General features: G+C 40.0%; 1 protein-coding gene across 3 annotated transcripts in view; it reads right to left on the bottom strand.

The window, feature by feature from the left end:
- ST7 (suppression of tumorigenicity 7) overlaps positions 1-27,684 on the bottom strand; it is a 73,888-nt gene that overhangs the window by 24,346 nt on the left and 21,858 nt on the right. For all 3 annotated transcript variants that reach the window (XM_072146957.1, XM_072146955.1, XM_072146958.1), the window contains exons 2-6: positions 17,203-17,285; positions 10,377-10,536; positions 7,494-7,548; positions 5,764-5,879; positions 814-889 (exon numbers count right to left, since the gene is read on the bottom strand). In XM_072146957.1, the coding sequence (XP_072003058.1) occupies positions 814-889; positions 5,764-5,879; positions 7,494-7,548; positions 10,377-10,536; positions 17,203-17,285 (490 nt within the window). The remainder of the gene's footprint in view (positions 1-813; positions 890-5,763; positions 5,880-7,493; positions 7,549-10,376; positions 10,537-17,202; positions 17,286-27,684) is intronic.

Here is a 27,684-nt window from a genome sequence, read left to right as displayed (position 1 = left end):
ATTTGCTACCACTCATTCCGGATTACACTTTCATGTGAAAATACACTTTAAATTATAAAAAAAAAAAAAAAAAAAAACACAATTGGCAGTCTATTATGTAATGGTGCTACTATAAATGCTTTCTGTTTAGTCCCAAAGAATTTGGTGGACCTAATTTTATAGATTTTTAATGGAAAAGTGAATGCATCTTTGCAGTTGTGGTTACCGTATTTTCCGGGCCATTAGGCGCACCGGAATATAAGGCGCATCAGTCCGATGCGCCTTATATATGGAATAATTCCATATATAAGGCGCATCGGACTATAAGGCGCAGGGTCCGGGGGCGTGGCGGAGGTCCGGGGGCGGAACGGAGACCCGACGAGAAGAGACGCGACACGACCCGAAGACGAGACCCGTCGAGACGCGGCGACGCAGGGAAGGTGAGTGGGGAAGGTGAGGGGGAGGTGGAGGAGGGCAGCGGACCATACTTACAAAGGTCCCCGCTACCGGAGACAGCAGATCTCCAGCGGGAACTGCAGACCGACGCGGCAGAAGTTGTTTGTGCCGCGTGGTCTGCAGTTCCCGCTGGAGATCTGCTGTCTCCGGTAGCGAGGACCTATGTAAGTATGGTCCGCTGCCCTCATATAGGGCGCACCGGACTATAAGGCGCATTTTGGATTTCCAAGGAAATCCAAGGCTTTTATGTGCGCCTTATAGTCCGGAAAATACGGTACATGGGATTATCATAGGACTGTAGTGTAGTGTGCATATTAACAGGGTGTAGTGTTCATTCAGGTACAATAAATGCATTCAATTAACAATATAGTTACTCACTCATTTAATTCTAGAGCTTCGTGTGCTGCAGAAATTCGAGCTTGTGGATTTCTTTCCCGCCATGCTTTTTGCATTACTGTGTATCCGAAAAAAAAGAAGAAAACAAGTTCCAATCAATTTTAAAGGGAACCTGTAACCAGGGGCCTCGTTTTCACTAAAGACAGGTTACAGAAGCCCATCACACCTGCAGTGCAAATATGCCTTTCTGCTTTCCCTAAGCATTTGCATTACAATATAATAATACAATATACAATATTGTGTGCTTTAACTTAACTGGCTTCATAAGAAAATCTTCTGTTTAGTGCCAGGGGTTGGCTTTGATTTTCATGCATTTGAGAAAACAACTTCCTTCATAGGGACAAAGCTCACAGCCTGGATATTCCCACATAGACAAGTTTCTTAAATGTACTCAGGATAACGAAATAACACATTCACCAATTCACTGTTATTAAAAAAAATACAGCTTTCCACAGATATAAGTCCTGGTGTACACAGTTTGTTGCCCCTAGACACAACCCTGTAACTTCTGACTTGGGATCGAGGAAGCAATCTTTGATTACTGTGTGACGCCGTTGAGCTGAGATTTGTCTCTCTCTGCCTCTAGCTCCGCCCCCCTGCAGTCTAGGCCAGAGATCTCACACTGATACACAGAGACGGAGTTCCTGCAAGCAGCACCGTGAGGAGTGTAAAACTACAGACAGATACGTTTTTTATCTGGGGAGGCACAGCAGATCTTGTGTGTTGTAGAATAGCAGAGATGTAGGAGAGCAGTGTCATTGTGTGCAATTGGCATCTCATGGATCGCATCATCTCTGATCCGTCTCATCTCTCTTTATGTATCAGGTACTAGTACAATGTTTAGAAGCCTGATGAAAGTGTATATAAACCTGTATCCTGATAATCAAATACACTGTCAGCTTACAGAACTAGATGAATCGTAATGCGTCTGCTCAGAGAGTCACCGCCCACACCCTGGAATTTTGCACTGACCATCACTGATGTTTTATTGCTGTTTTAGCACCTGAGTAAAATTGTGAAGTAAAGGGTTAAAAATGTGTTATCACTAGGGGATTAAAATGTGATAATTTTCTTTCATGGGAAAACCCCTTTAATCTAGTCTAATCACCTTACAGAGCCGAATTATTATGGGTTATACATGGTGTTTTGGAGGTGTCAAAACGTGTTTGTCAGAACGCATACAGCTTGACGCATGTGTGTTTAACCAGTTCGCTGCATGGAGCCCTCTCCATAGCCGGTAAGTCTTTGCTGCATATTGCATATTTGCTAGCACCGATCGCGGGTGTTTTCACAGCGATGGCTGCCGGCAGCCTCAAAAAGATAGCGGCGCATGGGCGTCATCGTGGGGCGGCGATCCGTCTCCATGGTAGCCTCGGGTCTTCCGAAGACCCGAGGCAAATTCGTTTTAACCCCTCCATTACAATGTGCTGATAGCACATTGTAATGAATGAGGAGGAAAATCCCCATATACTGCCATACTGTAGTATGGCAGTATATGATAGGATCAATCAGGGTTAAACCTAGGGTTAAAGTACCCTAGGGAGTCTGAAAAATAGTAAAAATAAAAAAAAGTAAAAAAATTAATAATAATAATAAAAAACCTAAAATTTCAAATCACCCCCCTTTCCCTAGAACTGACATAAATATAAATAAACAGTAAAAATCATAAACACATCAGGTATCGACGCGTCCGAAAATGTCCGATCTATCAAAATATGATAGCGGTTTTTCAATGCGTTTAACCCCGTAACGGAAAATAGCACTCAAAGTCGAAAATGGCACTTTTTTGCCATTTTGAAAAATATTAAAAAATCTATAAAAAGTGATCAAAAGGTCGTACAGTCCTAAAAATTATACCATTGAAAATATCAAATTTTGCAAAAAAATGACACCACCCACAGCTCCGTACACCAAAGTATAAAAAAGTTATTAGTGCCAGAAGTTGGCAAAATCAAAAAAATTTTTGTACAGGAGGTTTTAATTTTTGTAAATGTATGAAAACATTATAAAACCTATACAAATTTGTTATTCCCTTAATCGTACCGACCCAAAGAATAAAGTAGATATGTCATTTTGGGAGCACAGTGACGTAATATCCAAGCCCACAAGAAAATGGCGCAAATGCGTGTTTTCACCATTTTCACTGCATTTGGAATTTTTTTCCCGCTTCCGAGTACATGCCATTGAATATTTAATACCATCACTATGAAGTGCAATTTGTTACGCAGAAAACAAGCCGTCACACAGCTCTTTTTGAAGGTGGGGAGTGAAAAATGGACATGAAAAAACAGGAAAGGGCCCGGTCCTTAACCGGTTAAATGTGTTTGGCTTCTCTGGAAGTGTTTTTCTTCATTGCTGTAAGTATAATCAGCTGCTTACACTTACAGCAATGAAAAAAAAAAAACGCTTCGAGAATAGCCAAAATGCCAAATGTGAACGCACCCTCTGGGTTCATCCACATATTAAATTTTTAAAATGCAGTTTTTGAGGCCAAAAGCAGGTGTGGATGATAATGAGTGAGGATCATTGAGAAGAGTTACTCCTCCTCTATTTTCACTTCACTCTTGGTTTGGACATCAAAAACTGCATCTGAAAAACTGAATGTGTGGAAACACCCTTAGGTTCCTTAACAGTCAAGAGGATGGACCTCTGAAGGCTTTGCAGATACACTGAACACTGCAGGAGAAAGAGCAGGTAAAGCCATAGAGAAGCTATTAAGAAGTTTACTATTATCACCTGCTTTATTCATTTCTGAAATTATTTTCTTAAAAAAATTGCTTCAGAGGTTTAGTTACTCTCTTAAGAGTCCCATCATAACTGGAGAGGCCTTCCATAACTAGTAAACATTTGGGTAGTGCCTAATAAGGCTGTAGTAAAGGAGGGTGAGGGGCCCCTGCCGTTTCCCCTGAAGTAATGGGGAGGAGAGTGGAGGACACAGCAGTTACTGCTAGGGAGCACACATAATATGTATGGTAGGCTTACACATCGCACAGTTGAATTGGTACTTTCAGGGGTTAACCTAGAATCTTTTCTGCCTGAGGAAAGCTATAGAAAGGCACAGGCTGAACTCCCTGACGTAAATGAACAGAGTACAACATGCTCCCTGCTGCTCTATTCATCTCTAAGGTGCTGAGCGAGAGTTCTGTAGCGTACTCAGCCATCACCATCAGTTCCATAGACAGTGAATGGAGCGGCAACGCACATGTCCGTCCTGCTGATCCATTCATTTGGAATACAACAGAGTTGTTCTCGTGCCCGTTTAATGCCACAGCCCTTTTCTGTTTTTAACTCCTCGCCTTCCAAAGGCCATAACTTTTTTATTTTGCCATTTCCAGAGATATATAAGGCTTGTTATCTGCAGGACATGCCATGCTCTCTTCTGGCATAGACCGTTTTTCCGTGATATGGTGTACTTCCCCTTAGAGGTATATTTTGATTAAAATGTTTTGCATTCATTTATTTTTTTAAACAGGGAGTCTAACCTACCCAATAGGTTGAAAACGGGCATTAACCATATTGAAGTAATTTTTGGATGTTATTTTATTTTAGCAGGAAATTAGGAGACTTAGGCTCATTTCACACTACCGTTCCATACCTTACTTAAAAAAGTGAAGAATGGAGTTTTAACATATCACTTAAAAATCCTTCAAAATTTGATACTTTTCCGAGGTACCAGAACTGTGGAAACCTCACAATTTACCCTATTTTAGAAACAACACCACTTAAATAATTTACCAAGGGGTGTATTGAGCATTCTGATATTGATTTTTAACCTTTTTTGTTCTATACACTGTATAACAGATATCACAATATTTATGATCTATGGGTCAGCAGGATTTTGGCAAAATATATAATTTATTTAGCTTTTTTATATTTGACCAATTTTGCAGAATAAAAACTCATTTGGAGAGAAAAATCACCTGTGTTTTGTATGGCCTTCTAAAAAGGCATAATATTTAGATTTTTTTGTTGATTTTGCGTTTTTTTTACGAGATGAGTTGTATTTTTCATTGATACCATTGTGGGGCAAATACGATTTTTTGATCGCTTTTTATTGTTTTTGTTAGGTTGGATGCAAACAAATCCTAATGTTGGTGGTTTAAATTATTTTTTTTACGTTTTGTACAGGTGGTTACAGATGCGTCAATCACTTATAGGTACAGCAAGTGTGGCGATTTTCACTTTTTTAGTTATATAAGGGAGTTTTATAATATATGGGGCATTCAGGAGACTTTTTTATGGTATATTTTTATTTGTAAACTTTTTTTTTTACTGTCCCACTCAGATACTTGAACGATTGATCAAATGTTCTCCTCTTCATTCAGTGAACCCTCCATCTTGCCCACCCTTTATTCAGTGAGCTCCTCTTGGTTTTTCCCCCTCATGCCTCCCATATTCTCCTCTTTATTCAGTAGTCCCCCTTATGTTCTTCTTCCCCCATCATTCAGTTGAAGGTCATGTGATCATAACATCATCACAGGTTGTGCAGGGAAATGCAGTGTATCTACTGCACAGCTTTCATTGTGTTTTGCCACAAATCAGTACTAACTCCCAAGATAATGCCCCATCACCTACCAGCAGTGGACAACATCCAAGACCATCTTGGTGATAACTGCCTATTTTAGAATCATAAAATTAACTATCTAAGCTCCATTTTGTCACTAATGACATTGAGTTTTGTTACATTCATTCATTTATATCATCATGGTTTTTTTTGTATCAAAGATTCATATTCCCAGAATACCCGGGAATATGCAAAGATATAATTTGCAAAGCAAAGATCATCCCAAATTAACCTCTGCATTTGCCTAAATTGTAAATTATTTGTTACAACTACAGTGGAAACAGGTGATACCACAATCACAATCAGGACAGATATTTGTAATCCATTTGTTATATTGAGCAGGCATTCAATAGCCAAACTCTTCTTACTTGCATCTGCTGGTCGCATGTGATCTGTGTCACACGTGAAGAAGGTCTGATGATCCTGAGCCGAAAGATTCATATCATAATATGTTAACGGTTCCCTTCCTGTTACCCATGTGTACCTGTAATATAGCAATGGATTATATACTTATAGTTTTAGACATTTAGTTACCTTACACTATACAATACAGTATATTACAGGCAGCTGGCTAAGAAAGAGTGACAGGTATTGTAATCTTCAAAATTGTGGTAGGACCCCACTCCCCTTACAATGAACATCACAGGCTGAATGCAAATTGTCGTTGCTATATAACAGTGGTGGCGAACCTATGGCACGGGTGCCAGAGGTGGCACTCTGAGCCCCATCGGTGGGCACCCAGGCCGTCACCCAGCACAAAGGTCACCATTCAGGACTCCTCCTCTTGCAGTCACAGGCAGCCCAGTACGTGCCATTCAGCACTATTTTAAAGTGATTTGAAGAGTAAGGGAGGAGCAAGGAGGAGTGTGCAGAGCTGGATTATCATTGAAGCCCCTTCTCAGGGCCTGTGATTCATCCTGTTAAGGGGACCTAAGAGGGAAGCTACAATAGTAATGCAAATTTCTCCATCTTTCTACTGTATTGGTGTCTTCAGAACGCCAATACATTTGAATCTGTGACACAGTAGCGGGCAATAAGTTACTTTAAATTGGCATTTGGCACTTCGTGAAAAATATGTGGCTTTCGGGTGTAGTTTGGGCACTCAGTCTCTAAAAGGTTTGCCATCACTGCTATATAATATATATATAATATATTTATGAGCCTTAATATTTGAAAGGATTTTTTTTTATGACTTTATGCAGATGAGCTTCTCGGTGCACTATTGGAGTGACTGCAGTCGCCTTCTCCTTTCTGTGCCCCCCAACAATGCTAATTCCCACAATGATTAATATCTCCCACAGGAAGCAGGTGCAGCAGCAGGACAGGCCATGTTATGCAGAAACTTATTTACATGAAGATATTTATCGTAATTTTCAGTAAAATCAAATAAGGACATTTTTGCATATTTTCAGGGACAAGGAACTGTGTATTACATTTCCCTGAAAGCTTATGTAACCTATGTGCACATTATTAGGTAGTTACAGGTGAAAGTTTTTTAGTGCCATAAAAAGAACAGTCATCTTATTTAGTTGAGAAACATTGTACAAATAAAGATTGTGCATTATAATATATGACAGGAAACAAAGAAAATTAGAATTTTTTTAGTTCTACAAATTCATGGAACACAAGTGAATATTTACTGAAGGGAACAGTAAGCGATTAGACAATTATGTGCAGCGCTATTGTGAAAATGACAATAGCTCTGACATCTTGTGTTACACAGACAACCACATGCAGTTGAGAGAGGTAAAAATCCTTCAAATTACAAAGGCAATTGTTCATTCTGTCTTATTCATTTCCAAGACTTCCAATAACTTGGATTAGAGGTAAAGCCAGGGCAAGTCCTAGGTTTAGCTGATTATTCTCTCATTTCTCTTCCCAAATCTCTAGCAGAACTCAGATCCAATAGATTTACCAGGTCAATCAGAATGAAGGAGGAGAATATTAAACTGCATTTCAGGATAGTCTTGTAGCTACTGTCAAAGTGTTAGCCATGTACTGGTATGCTGTGGCACCAAGAAAGTCTGACCTGCACGTACACCATCAAACACATCATCTGTTCTTATGGGACAACTGTATATTTCCACCAAGTACTTACCGGTTATACTCTGCTCCTCTAAACAAATTTAGTGGATTCCGCCAGACTTTACATTCTGTAAAATGGAACAACAATCCAAAGAATAAGCAGCAGATAAGTGGCTGGGTTTCAGAAATGGAAATATGTAAATTAAAATAGTGATCATGTATGAAAAAAATATTCTGGCCTTCTTTTCTAATCACTTTAACATGGTGCCTAGGCAGGCCATATGCTTTAGTTAAATCTACACTTGTATTTCACAGTCAACCAAATACCAGAAAGTAAACTATCGGAATTATTTACACCAGTGAATTGCTCCCCTTACTTGGCATAGTGTGATGGGGGCCGCATCTGGTGAAGGATTGAGGTGGGACATTCCTGCCCAATGCTTGTGCAGTTGCTATGGTTAATGTACAGTTCTATGCTAGGCGGGCTTGCCAACCTGATACATCACAAGCTCAGACCCAGATATATCCTGTGCAGTGGAGGGAATTCACTGCATCAGCGTGTGATTCATATCCACCTATATATTTGGTTGTTCAGTTTTTGATAATCTTCCACTTGGTTGTGATTAGGCTGGTTTGAAAATGTAGTCTGTATATACTGTATATTCTATTCATTGGTTGCAAATTACTTTGTAGAGGCTTCTTGTCCAACACCAATGTAAGATAACCAAAATCATAGGCTTGAAGAGAACAAGTAAGGTTGACCATGTGGTCTAGGGTCCCAAATTGACCTATATGGGGTTGTATGCGGGAGAAAAAAAAAAGTAAAAAAGTACAAAAACTTTTACAGTTTGTCATTCTGATGAGGCACACCTGAAGATCCCACACCAGCATCTCATCTTGCAATGATGCCTCGGCTTCACTGTGCACATGCTGTACTATGACGCTTGCGCAGGGAATCTGATGTGTACTATGTTGGCTTCACTTGTTCCGAAATTGCCATGACAGGTTGTCTTTAACCCCATAAAGCCGAAACCACTTTTCACCTTCCTGGTGGCTGCTTTATGTATCCATGGTTTTTTTTATGCATTCTCTCATTTTTGTAAGATGTTATGGGGCTTTGAACTTTGGGTACAATTTCTCAAATTTTCATAAAAAACACAAAATCACGCTTAGGACCTGCTTAGGTTTAAAGTCACTTTAAGAGGCCTAAATAAAAGTAAAACCCCATAAATTACCCAATTATAAAAACTACACCCCTTAAAGGGGTTGTCCGAGTTCTTAAAAAAAAAAAAAAAAAAAACTCAGGGAGGCTGGGAGGGCGCTGCTTAAAAAAATAAAGTCCTACTTACCTTCCGGTGCCTTCCGGATTCAGCTTTCGACCGGCCGTGGCCGGGCACGCCTGTCCGTCCCTATTCACAGCATTGTGAATGCGGGCCGGAAGGTTGTCGCGTCCGACCGGAAGCTGAATCCAGCCATGTTTGTTTACATGGCGCCCGGAGTGGAGTGACAGCAGCGCTGGATACCGGAGGGCACCGGAAGGTAAGTAGGACTTTATTTTTTTAAGCAGCGCCCCTCCCGGCCTCCCTGAGTTTTTTTTCAGAACTCGGACAACCCCTTTAATGTATGTAAAACTACTTTCATGAACTTTGCTAACCCTTTAATTATTTTACAGGGGATAAAACAAAATCGGATGCGATTCTCAGTGGATAAAATACCAAAACTGTCCACAAAGTTTGATACCCAATTCCTCATATGTGGTGGTAAACTGCTGTATGGGCACACGCCAGGACATTGAATCTTTATTTTTTGGGAAATTTGGACAAATAAGGGCTTATTTTTTGGGACATTAGATACACTTTACAAATACTTCATTTAAGTGGGTCATTAGCTCATCGATGAGATTTTATTAACTCTTAAATGTATGTAGCAAAAAAATTTGTAAATTTTGTTTTCCATTCTTCTTGTATTTTTTTGGGGCCATTCACCGTACCATAAAAAGAACATATTAGCTTTATTCTATGGATCACTACGGTTATGGGGATGCCTCAGTTATATAGTTTTTATATATTTTGTAAATTTATGTAAATTTTTGGCGAGTTTTTCGGGTTTCGTTTTTACAGCACTCACCAAGCGGGTCCAATAATGTTACAGAGTTATTGTACAAATTTTTACGGGTGCGGCGATACCAAATATGTGTTTTTTTTTCTGGTGATTGTTTTTTTTTTTTTAACTTTATTAGGAATGTTTGTGTTTAGGGGACTTTAACTTTATTTAATTAATTCTTTTTATTAATAAATGTTTATATCAAGTACGCACCTCCCGCCATGCAGTATTATTACGTCAAATGTCGGGAAGGGGTTAAAGGATATATAGACTTGTGTTAAAAGAGAAGCCTATTGCCAAAAGCATATTTCTATGTCTGAGAAAATATTATTTTAAAGGGTTTTCACATCTGGATATTTACATACATTTCTTAAAAGTTTTTGGAAAAAATGTACCTATATAAAAATAATTTTCAGATAAATATAGCCGTATTTTCCCGTAGAAACTGAGGACAACTGTTCTTGCTGGAGTGATTGCGGAAAGAAACAAAAATAGTCTTTGCATATTAAATGGACGGTAGTTACTGGATGTCCCACAACCGTCCTATTGTAAAATAAACGCTGAATTGAGGGTGACAGGTGACTCAATAACGTATGCCTAGCCAAAGCCTCCAGTGTTGTAGAGGAGGTCGTATCCAAGGACAGCTATCTTGTTACTAAGATACAGTAGGGCTACATTTATAGGAAATTGTCTTTACACTGGTACATTCAGTCATTTATTTTTTTCTAAACCATGCAATTTTAGAATAGAATATATATATGGCAGATGCATTAAAGACGTACATTCAGATGGGAATACCCCTTTAAGTATTTGCACAAAATCAATTTGTAATGAGAATGAACTTAAATCATACCTGAAACACTCTGTCGACTCGAGTCAGCATCCCCATTACTCGTGTTCGAGTTACTTGGTGTGCTATTATCAACTCCCCCCAACAGAGGGCGTAAGTGACTTACAGAGACCTGCTCAATAAATGATGTTCCGTACTTTCGAAAATACCACCATTCAAATATCTAGGAAAAAAAACAAACAAAACATTGTTTATGCTATAAAACAAAAAGCATAGCTTTGATTGAAACAAACATGTTTTAACATAACCCTTTAAAGGGTTTACCTGCTGTGGACATTTCATTAAAGGGGAGCTGTGCTGTGGACATTTCATTAATGAGGTGCAATAATTTTTTTTTTTGTGGCAAAATTAGGAGCCTTGGCTTATACGCGAGTATTTAGCTGCAGGGCGCAAAGAGGACGGGCCAGCCAGGGGCAGCAGTCCACCTAAACTGTCTGGAGATCTGGTCTTGACAGTAGTTGGGGTAGAGTGTTTCATGAAGTTAGGGAATGTGTTCAGCTTTCCTAAATAGATGGGTTATAAGAGCAGGTTTAAAATTCATCATTAAAGGAAACCTACCACTTGTAGTTGCAGGTTTCCGGTGCCCGGTATTTCCATCGGAAACCTGCCACTACAAGTGGTAGGTTTCCTTTAAATTACCATATTTTTCTGACCATAAGATGCATTCCAGATTTGAACACCAAAAAAAGGAAAAATATATTTGACACCCATTTGGTGGTCATACATACATCTCTAATCTCACACACACACATCTCTTCTATATAAACTCACACAGCTCTGTTACATATATAAATAAAGTAATATTACATGCAAGCCCCTCAACACACCATCAGCTTTCAACCCTTTATAGTGACAAACGCCCTCCGTACCCTGAGGGTGCGTTCACATGTGATGTTTTGGTGATGCTTTTTAAACATGTGTCAGCACGGATGTGTTTTACATGTTACCATGCGTTTGGCTGCTTTGAAAGAGTTTTTCTTCATTGCTGGAAGTGTAAGCAGCTGTGAAAATGTTAACACAGTTGCTTACACTTCCCAAAATGAAGAACAATGCTTTGAAACAAGCCAAACGCATGGCAACCTGTTAAACACATCCCCAAAACTTCAAGAATGGTGAACTCACCCCAAGCTTTCTATGCACCATATTTACTAAATCCTATCAGCTCCACATCCTCTCAGTTTACCAACCTCCCTCCCCCACATCCCATTAGTTATCAAACATTTAGAATAAATAACCCTTCCCCCCAGCAGCTCTTTATCCCCTGTGTAGAACAATCCCCCTCATCTCCTCAGTAGGAGATGTAAGGAAAGGATATTCTCCATGTAGCTGCAAAGCAGACAGCTCATTATGTGTAGTGAACTTTCTCTGCTTTGGGTCTTGTGACTTGAAAATCACATGACCCGATTACATCATCAAAGGTCCTCCAGTGTTAGAGTTGGGGCAGCCACGACCAGAAACCTCTGATTTCTCAGAGATGGAGAGAAACAGCGTGCAAGTGCTTTCCCTGATCTACATTACAGGGGTCAGGAGGGTCTGGCAGTGCTGGATCCTCCTGACCTTCCAACTACAAGACGCAGGAACTTTTCACCAAGTTTTTCTCTTGTTGAAAAGTGGATCTTATAGTACAAAAAAAATGGTACTTTTATGAACAGTAAATAGAGGATATAAAGTAGTACTTAAAGGGGTATTTCCATCTGGGCATTTACATTGAATTTAATTCATTTGTAAACATTTCTTCAATTGGATGTTATTAAAAAAAATGTTCCTGTGTGAAGATAATTTCTCATGAATGTGGTCATGATGACCCTTAGAAAGGAGATGGCTTCCTCAGATACGACCACCTCACATTTTGGCAGCGGTGGCCAGACATGCGCTATTAAGTCCTGCCTAACTACGTGGCTTCAGCAATCATTACTACAGGACGGCTGTTGGACCAGAAGTAACTTCCAGACATTTCATATAAAAAAACCCTTTGTGTCTTTGTGCAATCACTCCAGCAGAGGTGGCAATATCCAAGGAGTCAGTCTTGTTTCAAAGGGACCATATGACTGCGTTTGTGAGAAATTATCTTCACGAAGGCAATTTTTTTTAAATAACATCTAATTGAAGAAATGTTTATGTATTGCAGATTAATGCAATAGAATGTGAATGCCCAGGTGAGAATACCCCTAACATCCGGGCACATGTTGCTTTGGATGCTCGGATCCCCTAGTTGTGTGAACAGCCCAGGGCCCATGGGACACTTAATCCGCCACTAGGAGTGGCAGTTTTAATGCCTGACCACTGCGGCATTTACTTCCATAGTGCTAAAGAAGATAGCTGTCCTGAAAGACCACAGTTTTAATGATGGGAAAACCCCTCTAACTGGGAGCTCCTAATATTGTTCTCTACATAAATCGTAAATACCATTACAGAAGAGATGTAGAAGTTTAGTGTGCATGCAGACAAGCTCTGCCTCCTCAAGTTACATGTGTTTTCCAATGCTGTTATTTTTAGTTCCCTCAGTTGGAATGTTATCAGGGGAATTGTCCTGTCCTGATCCTGTTGACAGTCACAAATCTATTTCTGTGTTATCTAAACTGGATTAGGAACTAATAACTTGTTCCTTGATAACATTAGCAGCTGCTAGTTTTAACAGAAACACAAAAAAATATATATATCATCTGAATTGCGCCCCCCCCCCCCACTATAGAAATACTTTATAGTTCCCCTAAAGCTTATAGGCCAGGATAAAAATTGCGCTTTCAAGTTTCAGTTACACCCCTGCCAAGCAACAGATTTGAAGTACATTTTTGAACTGCCAATGTGTATGCATATTCCTTTTGGGACATTTTCGCATATACATGTCACCCAATGTAGATTCTCTCAGCGCAGTACAACAAATTTAATGATATAGCCACCTCAACCACTACTATGGCAAGGATATACATTTTAGCCATTTAACATAAATAGTTCCATAAAATGAATACTACATACACTATTGTACAGAAAAGTCCTAGACAAGTCAGAGAAAAGGCCTTAGCTCTTACCATTTGGATGTCTGGTGCAAAAGCTACAACAAACAAATTTTCCAGTTTTGCATACTGTTTTTAATGCCAGGAAGCATTCAGCTCTCACTTACCCGGGCATGCTATATAGAGAATCCCTACGTTGTTTAGTAATGTGCCACTAGGCAAATAGGTTCTGATGAAAACTGTTAAGATCTGTGCCCGCTTATTGCTATGATAAGGAACAGTAGTAATATCTATTTTCAGTACAAAATCACTCTAATTGGAGAAAAGAAAACAATTAGGTACTGCCCCCGAAGGGATAGCTCATTACCGGCTGTGCTCTTCTTTAGGGAGATGTCTATTTTGCTGTAAATATCCACAGAGAATCAATTAGACAGACAGTGCGGATAGTGGCACAGGTCTGTGTGTTCCACTATACACCAGGGATATTACCAAGGCATTCCAGCAGAAAGCAGTTTATTAACATCAAATTATTTATGTTTGGAGAGAGACCCTAACCCCAATTCCTAGAGATCAAGCATGTTCCCAGAAAAATATACTTGGACCCATCAAACTGTTGCACTCATACTGGAAAATCTAATAAAAATATTTTTAATATAAATCTAACAACCTATAAGAACAGAAACAGGTATTTAAAAAAAAAAAAGAAAAAGAATTAGCTTGTACAAAATACTGAGGCAAGGGTCACACATGAACATACAGTATATCAACATTAAAGACATATCCCAATTCAAAAGCAGAGATGGTAAGGTTTGTGGATGACTGCCAGCATGAGGATTAGACAAAAAATCGTATGTACATGCGACATATCAGTTATCATTACTGAAGCCATGGGTGGGAAGTATTGCTTACAATCAATGTTGCGAGTGGCAGGGGTAAAGGCCATATGAAGAGCTATACCATAGGTTATGAATCCCTTGCCATTATACTTCCTCCCAGCAAGGGATTTAATATGAACCCACATGGCTTTAATAGACCCGCAAAACGTGTGAGGGCGGTAAAAAGGTACAAAAAGAACAGGATAAAAGAAAGAAAGAAAAGAAAAGTGGGGAAGGGGAAAAGGGGGGACACACATCCAGGGAAGGGGGTTAACGCAGACAAGTATCTAGGCGAAAAATAGATTACTAAAAGACCCAACCATTAATTGAACAACTTATCATACTCCAGTGGTAACTTTAAAAAGGAACCACGGCTGCCATAGCTCAACAAACTTTCGCTCAATAAAGAAGTGCAGGAGCCCCTTCTTCTGGGACCGGAAAGTGCCTGGGAGGATGGACAGCAGAAACATCCTAGGATTGATAACTGTATGCCAGCATATGTGCTGTACACTCTCCCAGAAGAACTTGATCTTATCGCACTTCCACCATATATGGAGCATCGATCCACCAGCTGCCCCACAGCGCCAGCAGACATCCGGAAGGTTGGGATAGTTGGGGTAGGAAATGCATTGGCCACAGCCTCCCCAGTATATAGGCTACCAGCACCATGTAGTGTATAGGCTGCCAGCACCATGTAGTGTATCGACTGTCACCCCCTATAGTATATAGCCTGCAGCACCTGCCCCCCCAGTATATAGCCTACCCATGCACCCAATATAATGCCGGTAGGAAAAAAACAAACAGTGTACTCGCCTTCTGACGCCCCTCCCCGGCAGATCCCCTTCTATACAGCGATGCTCCGGCATTGGCTCTGTGTCCCCATGAGCTTCGTCGCAGGCGCCATGACGTCAGCCACTTGCTGACAGATTGTGCCGATGCCGGCGCAGTTAGTTACATCAGTGAGCGGCTGACATCACGATCCCTGTGACGGACAGCACAGGGACACGGCCACTTTATTAGGTACACCATGCTAGTAACGGGTTGGACCCCCTTTTGCCTTCAGAACTGCCTCAATTCTCCGTGGCATAGATTCAACAAGGTGCTGGAAGCATTCCTCAGAGATTTTGGTCCATATTGACATGATGGCATCACACAGTTGCCGCAGATTTGTCGGCTGCACATCCATGATGCGAATCTCCCGTTCCACCACATCCCAAAGATGCTCTATTGGATTGAGATCTGGTGACTGTGGAGGCCATTTGAGTACAGTGAACTCATTGTCATGTTCAAGAAACCAGTCTGAGATGATTCCAGCTTTATGACATGGCGCATTATCCTGCTGAAAGTAGCCATCAGATGTTGGATACATTGTGGTCATAAAGGGATGGACATGGTCAGCAACAATACCCAGGTAGGCTGTGGCGTTGCAACGATGCTCAATTGGTACCAAGGGGCCCAAAGAGTGCCAAGAAAATATTCCCCACACCATGACACCACCACCACCAGCCTGAACCGTTGATACAAGGCAGGATGGATCCATGCTTTCATGTTGTTGACGCCAAATTCTGACCCTACCATCCGAATGTCACAGCAGAAATCGAGACTCATCAGACCAGGCAACGTTTTTCCAATCTTCTACTGTCCAATTTCAATTAGCTTGTGCAAATTGTAGCCTCAGTTTCCTGTTCTTAGCTGAAAGGAGTGGCACCCGGTGTGGTCTTCTGCTGCTGTAGCCCATCTGCCTCAAAGTTTGACGTACTGTGCGTTCAGAGATGCTCTTCTGCCTACCTTGGTTGTAACGGGTGGCGATTTGAGTCACTGTTGCCTTTCTATCAGCTCGAACCAGTCTGCCCATTCTCCTCTGACCTCTGGTATCAACAAGGCATTTCCGCCCACAGAACTGCCGCTCACTGGATGTTTTTTCTTTTTCGGACCATTCTCTGTAAACCCTAGAGATGGTTGTGCGTGAAAATCCCAGTAGATCAGCAGTTTCTGAAATACTCAGACCAGCCCTTCTGGCACCAACAACCATGCCACGTTCAAAGGCACTCAAATCACCTTTCTTCCCCATACTGATGCTCGGTTTGAACTGCAGGAGATTGTCTTGACCATGTCTACATGCCTAAATGCACTGAGTTGCCGCCATGTGATTGGCTGATTAGAAATTAAGTGTTAACGAGCAGTTGGACATGTGTACCTAATAAAGTGGCCGGTGAGTGTATATGGTAACTAAAAATAAAGCATTGCGGCCATTTTTATCCAAATTAAATGGCGTGTTATTTATGTATAGTTAGTATACAGTATAGTTATTTATAGAAAGTTCCATTAGTGAAACTGTAGCATCACTTTATGGAATAATAAACTTTCTGCTATAAGAAGGAGTTCCATGAGACCAAGAAAGTACCTATAAACGGTGACTTCTAATATTATAAATGATATATCGCAAAAATACTCCTATTAATACTGCTCCTATTAATACTCCACAGCTTCTGAGGAATGTAATTTTTGAAGAGTAATAATAAACAATTGGCTGAATATTAATTTAAAATGTTCTAGTAATTTTGTAAAAATGTAGCTCTGTTGTGTAGCAGAGGAATGTTTACTTCTGTTGTGTGCCGAAAACTTCTTTGTAATTGAAAGCTTGGTAAATTTAGCTGTCTGTTGCTGAGAAATCAGGGCAGAAGCCAGTTTTTATGGCTGGTTTTGCCACAGCAAGAACATTCTGCAACAATCCCCATCCCATTTGTCCAAAGTTTAAATGGCATTTGATTTAAAAAATGGTCGGCTCAGCCATCATGTGCACAAAGAATGTGACATCGCCACTTACAGGAGGCCCAGATACTAGAGTGCCAGTAAAAAAAAAAAAAAAAATTTCTATAGGCCTCTTGGTTTAACTCAGAAAATCATCTTAAAGGGAGATGTCATTATTTCTGGTACAATCACTTTAATTAGAAGTGGGAATATAAAAAATGCAATAAAATATTAATTTTGTTTACTTACCAAAATAAGTCCGGAAATGAGGGAGGATGTGCCAGTCAGGGCGACGTAAAATTTAGGGGTTAGCGTATTCAAAAACATACTCACTGAAAGAGAAAAAAGTAATATGTTAAGATCAATGGATGTTATCAATACTGTATGTCTGAATTGTATAGAGTAATAACATTGATTTAAAAATTGTATAGATTTTGCCATAATTTCTATGATACCACTTTCAAGTTACACTCCATAAAATAATGCATAAAGCTGTAAAATGTCTCCATAGGTAGCAATTACATATAAGATATGTTGTGCTAGAAATAACAACAAACACATAAAATCACACAGATCTCAAAAGAATTTGTTCAGTTCAGTACTGCAGTGAATTATGGAATGACGGTACAACAAACTTAAATGCATTCATTTCACACATATGGACATTATTTAGGTATTTCCTAGATTTGATTTAAAGCGGAAAAAAAAATTAGCTACGTGAAAATAGTTCAATGCTGAATTACGCATGACGTCAGTACATAAAACAGTCAACGTGAAAATACAAAGAATAAGGTTCTAGAAAACTAGAGTATCCTGACAGACCTTCAATGGTTTCATTTATAGGGGCTTGTAAGCAGTACTCATGTTGAGTAATCAGGGCCACTTGAGCGCCCCAGTTATCAGGATCGACATGAATCTCCAGCAGGTAAGCCCCAAGCATCTGACATGTGGCAGTGTGGGGAAACCTCTATAAAAGGGACCTTTTCTTTTATTCTTGAGAAAGGTGATTAGTACCCACATAGAGGGCACCTGGCACCCCTGCCAATGAGCTGTTTGAAAGTTTGTGATGCATCAGGGAGTACCGCTTTTGCACCGCAAATCTAGGATCTCATTCTTATAATTTTCATCCTGAATTGTAGCCCTTATCGATCAGAATGGGTATGTTTACGCTGCAGTATGTGACATTGATTTACTAATGGAAAAAAATCGGTGTCAAAATGCACTGCTGGGCTTCCCAGTGCAGATTTTTCACTGACAGACTCAATATAAAGGCTCCTTATAAATATATCAAATCATGAAGGAGGAACAACATATACAAAACTAGTAAATCTGGGCACATGGAAAAGTGAATGAAGTACAAATATAGACAGAACATGTGCTATGCCAAAATATATAATCTTTATTAATGAATAAACAAATCAATTATCACACCAAACCAAAAAGCCAATAAAAGCATTTAAAAAGGAACAAAATCCTCTATACAAGAACCCAAGGGAGGTTAGGGCACATGATAATGCCCACCAAGACACAACCTCCCTACTCAGCCCCAAACCCTATGCCTGCCTAGCTGCACCAATACAAAAAATGGCGAAAGATGACAAAGAAGCATGGTAGATAAGTGAATCATTATAGTTACCAATAAAGCCTGGCAGGCAGGGAAAGGGGCTGGGAGAAGCCCCACGCGTATAGCCACTAACAGTGGCTTCCTCAGGGGCACTGTTAGAAGCCACTGTTATTTATATGTGATCATGTCCCCTTTCCCTGCCTGCCAGGCTTTATTGCTGCAGTGCTATCAAACACTGCAGCGGGGTACAATGTAATTGTCGGACAGCTCGCAGTGACTGACTAGTGACTAGTGCGCCGCAGTCACTGCCGGCCTATGGAGCGAGCGGGGTGGTCCGAGGAAGAGGCAGCGCCTCGGACCGCCCCCTCATGAATACATGAGCTGTCCGATGTTTACACTATACCCTGCCGCAGTGTTAGATAGCGTTACCGGACCTTTCCGGTAACGATATCAATCTAACACTGCGGAGTTTGATCAAGCAGTTGGAGCTGCTTACTTTAGTAAGCAGCACCTAGTGCCGATCAATTGGGTGACAGGTCCTCTTTAAGTAAAATTTATTTTCAGAGGAGGTTGAGGGACCAAGTGCCATCTAAAATGGACTGAAAAGGTTTTTTCTCACAGATGAGCAATGGACACACTAGTCTGAAAGAGCCATAAATGAGATATAATTTACTATGATCTCAAGTGACAGTGTTTGAAGGAGTAAATCTGTAGTACCTGGACATGCCCAGTTCTAAACTAGATTTGTAGAGCTTCTCCAAGTACATTGTGATGGACAAAGGTATGCTCTGCTATGCGTTACTTCACAGGCCATGTACTAATCTGTTTAAAGCTGTATTAAAATGTAAGCCAATTACTAAACCACATTATCCGGTTCGTTTTAAAAGGTATTTAGCAGCTTTTGTTCTAAACTCTGACAGATTTCTTTACTGTTTGGAGACACCATTGTAAGGATAGGCATTCTTTAAAAGTTAAATAAAATCACAAAATAATACTTGCATGACGTAGTTTTGTATATGTCTAATGGAGTTGAAATTTTACAGAAATCTTGAAGGATAGGCTTGCCAAGATTATGGTAGTCACTTGACCCTATTGGAGTCGCTTTGCAAAAAAATAAATAAATAATATTATGATTTTGTAGACCCTGAAGTCAAAAGAAAATCCCAGTTCTTACCCCTTGGATGTTGATTACCAGGTTCACCATTACAATAATTAGCAAAAATGGCATGAAACCACCAAAAACACAAGTAACTCAACCATGGTTACGTTTCCTTCACTTGCAAAAACCCAAAAATATAGTTCTAAGAAAATGGAATTTGCACCATAGTCTCCAGTGCTAACTAGAATTCTCAGGAAACGGTTGAATTTTTTTGGATCTACAGGCTGTTGAGACTACATTTTCAATTTTATAATACAACCCCCGTAATATTACAGAGGGTTGGTAAGAGGAGAATAATGACATGTAACTACACTTAGTACTACAAGTCCAGCAAATTAGCTTGTGCACTACAATCATATTTTGTTACTCATCGGCATAAAATATGTATGGACTACACAGTGCTAGACTTCTTTGTTTTCCTGCTACACAGAGCACCACCAATTTACACCACAAGAACTGGTGCATCAGATCGAGTGCAATAAAAGATCTATATAGATGAAATTTCTCCAACATGGGACAAGGATCCATACATCACAGAACTGCTGACATGCAGAGTGGAAAATAGACAAACAAAAATAAAATATTAGCCGTTCACTTTAGGCTTATTCACACATTTTTTTTGATGCTCTCAGTGGATACGGCAAGTGTACCAATATACTTATACAAAAGCATATAGTTTTTGCCTCTGTCTGCACATGTTGTATACTGTGCAAAGTGCATAATGGAAAAACACAGTAAGCAAAGTATATGCTCAGCAAAGGCCATTGAAGCCTATGGTAGGCAGATGTAAAGAATTGTATCCATCCCACGCTGAGCGTAAACTCAGAAAGGTTCCCCTGTGATACCACTGTCCATATAAGGACTGTGACATCACTTGGGAGACACCTTGAATGGCAAGAGATGTTCAGTCCTCCCGAGGGGAGGTGGCACCTTTTCCTCCATATCAAATGCTAAAACCCATTTTTCCATGTGTGTCACAGGTTGAGGGTTTGTTATTTGGGTGACAAACTGAAAGTGTCCAGTTAAAGTACTATAATATATATATTAGATTATATATGAAAAAAAACACTAATTCCAGCATATTATCATATTATTTTATCCTATGACATAAATAATAATACTTTTATTCTGTCATTAGGATTTGCATGATGCCTATTGTTAGTGTAATAGGATGAAAACCCTGGGGATAATTCACTATGCCTTGTCTGCCAGTTTTCGGGTGGGCAAAGCAGAAAAAGAAGTCAATTTGTGAGGCATGGCCAGGAATTTAGACTTTTTGTTGGGTTTTTGGCCCACGAGCCACACTTTACAAAAGGGTGTGTGACAATCATCTGAACTGGTGGAAATTTAATTCCAGTGGCTGTGCGTACCTCCGGTTTTACTAATAGAATGGAGCTTTTTGATAAATCCAGCAAATGGAAAATCAAGACTGACACTCAATATGCTAGTCTTAATAAATTCCCTTAACTATTCTTTAAAAAAAAAAAAAAAATAGTGTTTCATTGCCAACTTTTAAAAGTCATAACCTGTTAATTTTTCCATGGACAACCAGTGGAGGTAATTTTTTTATTCATCGGTAATTTGGGTATGATCGCTTTTTACCAAGTCTGGGAAGGAGATGACAATCCCCAATTTTGTAAAAATGCTGTGTATTTATTTTACAGCATTTTCAAAGTGGTTTAAATAAAAATTAGCGTTTATTTAAACCAAAATGTATTATGTTTAAAAAAAATGTAAAAATCATATAAGGGTTTTAACAGAATAGAACGGGGGAAGGGATTTTTCTTTTGTTTCTTATTAATTTTTTAATTTTTTGGTTGTCTGGGGAGGGGACTTCAGTTCTGATTGCTGCAGCTCACCCACATGTTTATACTGACCATAGCCTCTGCAACATGAAACCAGCTATCATTATATGATGGGCTCATGCCCTGATTGCTTCTGCAATTACCACAACATGATAATACACTGCGGTGCTCTAATTTAACACCACCATGATATACAGTTAGGTTGTGGTGCCCCAAAATTTAATTGATGGAGCTGCAAGTCTAGCATGCATCCTGCAGCTCCATTTGATATATTTGAGAATGCTGGAAACAGCAGGGCACAGCACTCCATTTTTTTCGCATATCCATAGACTATGGACTTCCATGATCCGCATCTGTGCAAAAAATAGGGCAGGTTTCAGAATTTTTTCTATGGACAACGCATCAGTAAAATAACAAGCATTGGCTTGAAAACAATGGCTTTGTGAGGCATCCATGGAATCACTGAACCACGGATTTGAAAAATGACGCCAATGTGAAAAAGAGTCCTAATGTATACAAACTGTTTTTAGGTACCAAACAGGTCAATTCTCGATTGAGCTGCTGATTCTCCCGTTTTCTTCTAAGGAAACATCCAAGGGATGACTCCATAACGCAAAAAAAACCCAACAAAAAACAAAAACAGCTGCTGCGAGACTTCTCTATAGCATCACATGGACTTGAATATTGATTTGCACTCATAATTCTTCATATTTCATCTATAGGGAGCATGTTTGTTTCCTCAAAATTAGACTCTAGTGGAGTTGTTCATGCATTTCTCAAGAACACACAGGGGAGCAGAGTTGAACCAATGCAACAATATAGACTCAGCACAAAATACTGACAAGAGTAATGAAATTTGTTCACTTGCAACCTAGATAGTTACAAGTTAGTTTTCATTATAGAATAATGCAGTCCATGCATGAATTTTTTGCTTTGTTAATTTTTATTACAATATACACAGTAGCTGGGAGGCTACACAGCAACAACCCATACAACCCCAATACGGTGGTGGATTAATTGTAATGTGATGGATACTTGTCCTCCTCGTAAATTTTCCATAAACTTGCATGGGAGAAACAGCAGAAGGTAATGCCACTTTTTAATGTATTTTATGGAACAAAAAAAACAACATGAACTTCCATGCGTGTGCTATGGGTGCTATGTACAGGCAGTCCAACTTAGGAACACTCGACTTACAGACCACCCCTAGTTACCAACGGAGCTCTCTTCCCACTGTGAGCTCTGGTGAAGCTCAATGGCTGCTGGCATTTTACTGTACTTTAACTCCAGGACACAATGATTAAAAAAAAAAAAATCATCAAAAGGTCTCTGCAGTAAAGCTTTATTGTTAAAGAGAACCTGTCACCAGGGATGTCATTTTCACTAAAGACAGGTTGTAGAAGCCCATCACACCTGCAGTGCAAATCTGCTTTTTTGCCTTCTCTAAGCATTTGCATTACACTATAATTGTGTGTTATAACTTATCTTGCACCCTGACAAAATCCTCTGTGTAGTCCCAGCGGTTGGGCTTTGGTTTGGATGCATTTAACAAAAAAAAAAAAAAAAACACACACAACAAGCGACTTGTCTGTGCTGCAGGCTGCTCAGCTCTTGGCCCCCCATCTTTGTGCTCCTGTACAACAACTCCTCCCTCCCTCCCTGATGTCAGCTCACCAGGCTATGACCTGTGAAGGAGCAGAAGGGAGGAGCTGTACAGGAGCACAAAGATGGGGGCTGAGAGCTAAAGAAGTGAGTAACACAGACAAGTCACATGTTTTTTGAAATGCATCCAACCCAAAGCCCAAGCCCTGTGACTACACAGAGAATTTTGTCAAGGTAAGTTACAACATACAATTATATACAGGCGGTCCCCTACTTAAGGACACCCGACTTACAGACAACCCATAGTTACAGACGGAACCCTCTGCCCCATGTGACCTCTGGTGAAGCTCTCTGGATGCTTTACTATAGTCCCAGTCTGTAATGATCAGCTGTAAAATGTCTGTAATGAAGCTTTATTGATAATTCTTGGTCCAATTAAACCAAAAATTTTGAAACTCCAATTGTCACTGGAGCAAAAGAAAAAAAATTGTCTAGAACTTCCATTATAAAATATACAGTTTCGACTTACATACAAATTCAACTTAAGAACAAACCTCCAGACCCTATCTTGTATGTAACCCGGAGACTGCCTGTATTGTAATGAAAATGCTCAGAAAAGGCAGGTGTGATGGGTTTCTACAAACTGTATTTAGTGAAAATTAGGTCCCTGGTGACAGGTTCCCTTTAATGTTTGTTCCCACGACATACAAAACAATGAAAATCCTTCCATCACACGGACAAAAACCCTTGGCCCACATTTATCAAAAACAGTGCACTATGTGCGCTTTGCCTGTGAAGTGTATAGGGTGCGCCAGATGTAGGAATTGTGGTGCACAATTTTCAAGAATCTGGTGCCTCCTGCACTGCTCTAGAAGTGTGCACCATTTTTGGTGCACTTTGTTCACGCTGCAGAAGTACATGTGCAAGCAGTTTGCACATTCACGTCAGACAGAAAACTGGTGCAAGTGCTTTAATAAATGGAGGAGGGAGTGACGTATACGCTTAGTGTATACAAAAAAATGTGACATAAACCCAGCCTTGAAGAGTAAACCTATCAACTTAATAATTAAAAAATATGTGTTTTTGCAATGAAAAATACACAAAGATTTTGCTAACTGCAATACAACACACATTTTACCCATGGGAAAACAATAGTGTAATCTGAGAATTTGGACAGTTGTAACATATGGCAAGCCTCTAATGACTTATGTGTAAATTGTAAGGTGCACATAGACTCTCTGAAATATCTGTAGAGTCATGACAGCTAGAGTCATTTTCTTTTCCTCTCTGAATTAGATCAGCCGTGTCAGGCTATTTAGCAACTACAGATTTGGCGGTGGGAAACCATGGGGCATAGAAATACATGCTACATGCTGTCCATATATGTGTTACAAGATCAAAAATGCTAATTAAATGAGAATATTTTCATTTCACATTAAGATAAAAGCGATTTGGGAATAAAAAGCAGAACAGATGGCACATTGGATTATGGATCCTTCTGATGCAATTTATTAGACAACACCACAATTATAAATAAATCTACAGTTTCAAACCTTGGGAGGAGACGCTCTGAATATTTTATCACTTTATGAGAAATAGGTCAATTTGTCCCCAAAAAGTTTTACGTTCTAAATCATAAAAAAAAAGTATTCAGAAAAGTTCTGAAAAGTGCATTAAGGGGTTAAGGATGTGTAAAGAGGACTCACAAGCTGATCCCTATTCATACATCGTGGATGGGGGGCTACATTATGCAGCCAACACCCACCACTGATGTTAACCATTTACCTACCACCTACAAAGGGGTGAGCAGCAGGTAATGCAAGCAGCGTGTGGGTGCTTACATATTTGAAAACATCCTGGAGCGACGATCCGTTCCCATGGCAGCCTGGAGTCTGTATGTGACTCCAGGACCTGTTATTGGAAAGGATCTATAACAGTGTGCCTTTTGCACACTGTTATAGATCCCTAGCAAATTCTCAATACACTGCAATATTGTGCAGTGACCTTCTAAGCTGTGGGGTGGACAAGAACCAAAACGTCCCAAAATTAGTGTTTTGCTCGAATGATCCATTTTCAACTGATCATCACAAGTATGAATAATAAATGCTCACATGTCTGACTAGATAATTCTCAGCAGAGGACCCTTCTCTTTAAGAGAAAAAGTGCTTGAGCAGTTTTCATCCTAAAATGGAGTTTTCCTGCAAATGAACAGCCACTGCCATCAAAGCTCTCTGTATTGTAACCAGAGTCCTGCTTCCCTTCCCAAACACAGTGATTGGCAACCTTCAGTGTGCACATACCCTGCCCACACTGCTATTGATAAGAAGGACTCACTGGGGGTACGATTTTCATTTTAGCCTATGTTTAGCGTTGTTTTGACGTAGTTGTGGTGTATTTGTTGTATTGTTTATTTGCCGTAGTGGAAAGTAAAATAGGACAATACAAAGTCACTTTGACATAGACCCTGTTTTCACTAAAAATTCATTAAACTTGCATAGTCAAGTTTCCCCAACAGAACTGAATTCATGAACTGCGACTATCTGTTTAGGCACAAGTTTGAGTCCCTCACCTTGTCCATGTGCTGGGACAACCGCAAACAACTGACATCGGAACACTGCCAGCAGATTTATCAAGGGTTAAAAGCCATTTTCATAAATGTGAGGGCAGCAGACATAGATTGTCACAAGGAGTCGGCCTCATAATACATTACCCCCACCATCTCTCTCAGTAGCCATGTAATTTCTCTGCATTTTATTGTCAAATCCTGATCCAAATTGAAGAAACCTGAATATTCCAAAGCTCAGCTTTTCTTCCTCTGTCACACACACTTGTAGAAACAGTGTAATAAACCACCTGATAAGTTAGCTTTAAAGTTCAAGTAATTCCAGTAGCCTCTGAATAACCCACTAATGTAAGCAATGGCCATGAGCAGGCAAGCTGGTATATATAGCAATGCATGCTCAGCTTTTCAAATATTGAGGGGCATTAGTGTAATGACTTGTATACACACAAGATTGGAAATGCTACCAATTTATCATGCTGACGGTCCTCGGAAACACTGCCAAACATTACAAAACAACCATAAAAATTGGAGCCACCTCATTGCAGTTTTGGGAAAATATGAAAAACTTCAAAGAGCTAAAACAAGGAATATCTACTAAACAAATCTTTTTATGATGGTAAAAGTGATATTAAATTTAATTCCTAAATATAATCATGTTTAAAGAAAATCTACCACTAGAAACACTGACCTGCGTGTTTACTCTTCTTTGTGGGACAGCATCTCTTATATCCCAGAGAGTCCTCATTTTACCAAATATTTATTTTATTTTAAAAATATACTTATAAGTCGGCGGGGCTCAGGGCTACCTCAATGTTTAATTTATTCATGGCTCCACCTCTTCCCGCTGGTACTCCATGTAGAGAGCTGGTGACACATTAGAATCTTCCTTCACTGCATGGGAGTACGGGCAGGATGAGGGGCATGAATAAATTAAAGGGACTTTGATAACGTAACCCTGAGCTTCTCTGCTCGATTAGCATATATTTTTAAAAATCTAATTTTTGGTAGAAAAGGGCTAGGGCTTTCCAGGAGAATATATAGAGTAACACAAAGAAGATGAAAAGCAACATTCTGCTGGTAGATTTCATTTAAAGGGAACTGGCCATTAGAAATTGATCTAATAAACCACTACCAGTATGTTGTCAAACAAGTGAACACATTCTTGATTGTGTTTCTTTCATGACCTAGTGTGGCGACATCATCTAGAAAATCAACTATGAAGTGAAATGTAAATTGGTAGTATAAAGTCAAGGAGGCAGGATTTTAACACTGAAGTCAAGCTCTATTCTTCAGAAAGCTCCATTCACTGTAATTGAAGGTCCTGCATCTAGAGACATCATTACCAGATCTCCTGCATGAGGTTGGTCACTTTGGAGTTAAAGAGATCCAGTCACCCATAAAAAGGCACTAGAAGCTGCTTACCAAAGTAAGCAGCTCCCAGTGCTACAACAGATGTAGCAGTGTTGCCCTGTGGAACCCTATGATAACGCTAGCAGACACTGCCGTGGTGTACAATAGAAACGCCAGACCGCACTGTAAGTGGTCTGGCATATTCATGAGGGGGCGGTATTGGGGCGGTTACAGACACATGAAGCTCAGCAGTCACCGCCGGCCTATGAAGTGGGAGAAGGGTCCAGGGGAGAAGCAGCGCCTCGGACGCCCCCCTCATGAATACGCCCGACCACTTACAGTGCCGTCCGGCATATCTATTGTACACCAAGGCAGTGTCTGCCAGTGTAACACTGCTGCATCTGTTGTAGCACTCGGAGCTGCTTACGTTGACAGGTCCTCTTTGAGGACACCCGACTTACAGACAAGCCTAGTTACAAACTGACCGCTCTGCCCACTGTGACCTCTGGTGAAGCTCTCTGAATGCTCTACTATAGTCCCAGGTTGCAGTGATCCAATAGGGACACTAAAATAATTGTTAGATGTTACAATTTTAAAATAAACCTTTCCCGGCATTACTTACTGCTGTATGGATCTATCTTATATGGCCAGCACAGTTTCAGATCTTAAGGATTAACCCCTTCTTGAT

Source organism: Engystomops pustulosus, chromosome 4 (assembly GCF_040894005.1).
Source record: "Engystomops pustulosus chromosome 4, aEngPut4.maternal, whole genome shotgun sequence".
Lineage (NCBI taxonomy): Eukaryota > Metazoa > Chordata > Amphibia > Anura > Leptodactylidae > Engystomops > Engystomops pustulosus.
This window is presented reverse-complemented; position numbering and strand designations above follow the sequence as displayed.